A 4,065-nucleotide genomic window follows, 5' to 3' on the forward strand; every position below is an offset into this window, starting at 1 on the left:
AACATATATTAAAAAACAAAGTCGGGCGGGTTTAAAACTTTGACTCTGCAGGTTTTTTCATGTTAATTCGAAAATATTTTATAAAACTATATGTATTATGTTGTGGGGTTTAGAAAAATTGGTTTAGGCCAATGTTCCATTGGTTTGAATATACTATTAAAAAAATGAAAGTAGGTATAAGGGTTTTAAACATTTTTTGACAAATTTACAATTAAAATTAGATTTATCTCGATGATTGATTGCATCCAATTGCTGTAAACTTTAAGTATAGTATTTTATTTTTAAATTAGAAGGGCATATAATATATTGGATGTGTCTTGAGTATTAAAAATAATTGAGTCCATATTATTTAGAATAAAAATATTTGTTTATAAATGACATTAATTTTGTTTTTATTATAATATAAATATAAAAGGTCTATAAAGAATAACGAAATGATACCCAAGACATTTCTAATACTTGGATTGGTAAGTTAATTATTACTTATATAAAAATTAAATTTTTTATTTAAAAACAAATTAATTATAAAATTCCCTAAAAAAATTTAATCAAAAATATAATCTTTTTTATTATATAAACATAAATTTCCTTTGTTCTATATAGAAAGACGGGCAAAAATAATAAAATATTGAATAAAAAATATCTTGTATAAAAATTTATAAAATATTTTCAAAATTTTATCATTTTAAATAAAAAAGATATATATTTTTACGTGCTATGCCTTACCTAACCATAAACGTTTTTTAATTATATAGCAAAATATATATTCTTTTAAATCAGGTAACTGCCAACTTAGTCTACCGTACATGTGGAGGTGGCTTTGCCCTTCAACCTCCAGGAGGTGGATCTGATGAATTTCGAGAAAGAGGTGGTGGGGGTTGGAGCCCTCATGGAAATCTAGGGGGAGGAGGTGGTCGCTTTGTAAATAGAATACCACAAGGAGGATCTGGAAGGGGAAAAGGAGGATCTTGGAGGCAAGGAGGGGATGGAAGAATCAGAGAACGATTAGAGGAGAGTTTCGGGGAAGAAAGATTCCCTCGAAGGCAAGGATTGGGTGGAAGGATCAGGGAAAGACTAGGTTTCGAGGAAAGATCACAAAGAGGTTTTGGTGGTAGACGACAGGAATTCAGACAAAGATCGGGCAATGTCAAATCTTCAGGTCCACGACAGCCCTTACGTCAAAGGGCACGTGTGCAACAAGCCCTCCAACAGTTTGAAGAAAGGAGATCCAGTTATGGTAGAGGAGGTGAAGGGGGTGGTTTCAGAGAAAGAATTCGAGAAAGATTTGAGGACGAACCACAAAGAGGTTTCCGTCGCGGTAGAATAGAGGAATTCAGACGAAGAGCTCAAGGCAGTACCAAATCTTCAGGTCCCCGACAGCCCCTGCGTCAAAGGCCACGTGTTCAACAAGCCCTCCAACAGTTTGAAGAAAGAAGATCAAGTTATGGTAGAGGAAATAGAAGGGGTAGTAGCTTTAGAGGAAATAGAAGGGGTAGTAGCTTTAGACTTCGAGGTCGCTACCATCCTCTCCGTCAAAGAATACGAGCGCAACAGGCCTTTGGACAGTTTGAAGAAAGAAGATCCAGTGTTGGGGAAGGAGGTTTTGGACGGGGTGGTTTTGGTGGAGAGGGTTTTAGAAGGTATAGACCTCAAGACAATGTTAAATCCTCAGGGCCTCGACAGTCTCTTCGTCAAAGACCACTTGTTCAACAGGCCCTCCAACAATTTGAAGAAAGAAGATCCAGTTTTGGTGGTAGGAGTTTTGGGAGGGAGGGTTTCGGTGGAGGGGGTTTTAGAAGAGGTAGCCACAGACCACGCCTTCAACAAGCTTTCCAACAGTTCAGAGGGGGGCCCAGTTTTAGTGTAGGCAAGAGTAGTGGAGGGGGTGGCATGATGATGATGACACATGAACAACAGAGACAGATGACCCTGACAGCGGTGAGAAGTGGAAATATACCTGAATTCCTCAAATCGCGAATTCAGAGTTTTTGCCAAACTATGAGGAGTCATGGCCAATTTCGAGATAAAGATAGAATCACATGGAGGAATTGCTGCGATGGTTTCCTTGACCAGACCGGGAACATGGATGAAGCTATGGGAATAGTCATGGCTAATGGTGGGGATTAAATAAAATGATTGTTAAATCATTAGAAATAAACTGTAAATTAAATTTATAGAAAAACTCCTCTTGTTAGAATTATATATTCGATATTTTTATATGTAACACAAATATACAATATCGATATTTTTACGAATATTTTATTACGTGATATCTTTTTTAACCCTTATACGCTTTTATAATAGCTTGTAACGCAAAAACTTTAATAATGTTAAACCTTTGTGTATACATTGAAGAAAGAAAAATAAAATTTATGAAAATCTGTCTGAAATCACAATATTATTACATTTTCACATAAAAGTTAAATTATTTTAAAAAAATGTAAATTTTAGAATAGAGGGTTAAACTGTCCTATTATAAGTTAAGCGACATTAATGAATTATTCAGAATCCAAGCCAGAATTCATAATCTCAAACTTAAATAAACTATGAGGACCAATATAATTTTATAAAATCTGCATGTATGGTATTTTTCCTATAAATTTCAAATTTGCCAAAATTTTTTGTATTTATTAATTTATATGAAAAAATCTGATACATATAAATTAATATAAATTAAGAGTAGTTTAAAAATTTAAAGCAAAATTATCTGAAATTCTAGGGTAGGTATCCCACACATGCTGGAATACATTTCCGGTTAAATAAATATTTACATAGAGATCTATTTTTTAAAATATTTTATAGTCTGCTTGGATCCAACAAATAAGCTTCAAAAAAATATTTGATCTAACTTAATATACTTTTAGATTTAAAAAAAATTTATAAGGATAGTTATTTTTTTTTTGAACGGAAAATTAAAAATATTAAATTAATGTTAAATGAGTTATTATGATTTTCCCATAGACCTATAAAATATATTGTTAATCATTATTGATTTTGTGAAAATGAAAAAGATATACACCTGAGTTCTGCAATGGACAAATTATGGGAGGGTAGGACAAAAAATTTTAGAAAACGGGCGTGCGATTGGGCGGGTTGCCGGGTGGGTAATTTTAAAAAAATCAGTGGGGGCCTACCAAAATATTTTCCAATATAATTTTAATATGCATTCATAATTATACAATGTTTTTTATATATTATATATGATATTTTTGTCGGTTAATGATATATGGCGTTAATCCACTCGCTAAAATTCATCAAAATGCAATAAGACCCACTTATTTTTTAATATATATTAATGGAATCACCATGGTCGAGTCCGCTTCCGCTGCTATCATCCCCTTAAGGACGGAGCCACCTAGTCGACTTTAGAAAAAACAAGGTCCGTCATGAATTCAAACCCAATCGAATTGCAATGCACATACAACCGATAAGGCCACAGACGCTACTCGGAAGAATCAAATATTTTTGTATAAAAGGATAAAATTTCTAATTTATCTAATATCTTAATAAAACACAATCAATAACGTTCAACGCTATATATCATTAACCGTTATTGTCATCGTTTATCCGAGATATAAATACAGATTATAAATCTTTTCAAAGTAATATTTTTTAATAAGGCATACATAGTTATTCAATCAATTAAAATTTCTTGGAAATTAAATTTCATATTACCTATTTGACAATATAATTTTATACATAACAGTATACTTTTTTAGTATGGCAAATCAAATAGCTAATATAAAAAAGGCTTTGAAATGATAAATTTTATAAAATTCTTCTTAATTTTTGAGATAAGCTTCTATCTAAGCTCTTTGCTAAAATTTTTATATAAATATTTTCCTTTTATTTTTAAAATATGAGATAGTATATTATTCATGTTCAGCTCATATGATGACCACAATTCTAAGGAATACATTTCAATCATATTAATTTAAGAAAATACTCTCAAGATAAGCTGCGTTTATCTTCCTTTCATCTTTTTTAAATAGTCGTGCTATTATATATCGCATTATCTTTCCATTCAGATTTAATTGTCGCGATATTATATTATATTTTATCCAT

At 31.7% G+C, this 4,065-nt stretch overlaps 1 protein-coding gene across 1 annotated transcript; it reads left to right on the forward strand.

The window, feature by feature from the left end:
- The first annotated feature begins 717 nt into the window (after positions 1-717).
- Positions 718-2,127, forward strand: LOC135924323 (uncharacterized). Its single transcript, XM_065459377.1, has 2 exons — positions 718-738; positions 781-2,127. Exons 1-2 carry the CDS (start codon positions 718-720, stop codon positions 2,125-2,127), a joined length of 1,368 nt encoding a protein of 455 aa, XP_065315449.1.
- The last annotated feature ends 1,938 nt before the right edge of the window (positions 2,128-4,065 follow it).

The sequence above is a fragment of the Gordionus sp. m RMFG-2023 genome, chromosome 2 (genome assembly GCF_954871325.1).
Source record: "Gordionus sp. m RMFG-2023 chromosome 2, tfGorSpeb1-WG-v2, whole genome shotgun sequence".
Classification (NCBI taxonomy): Eukaryota; Metazoa; Nematomorpha; class Gordioida; order Chordodea; family Parachordodidae; genus Gordionus; species Gordionus sp. m RMFG-2023.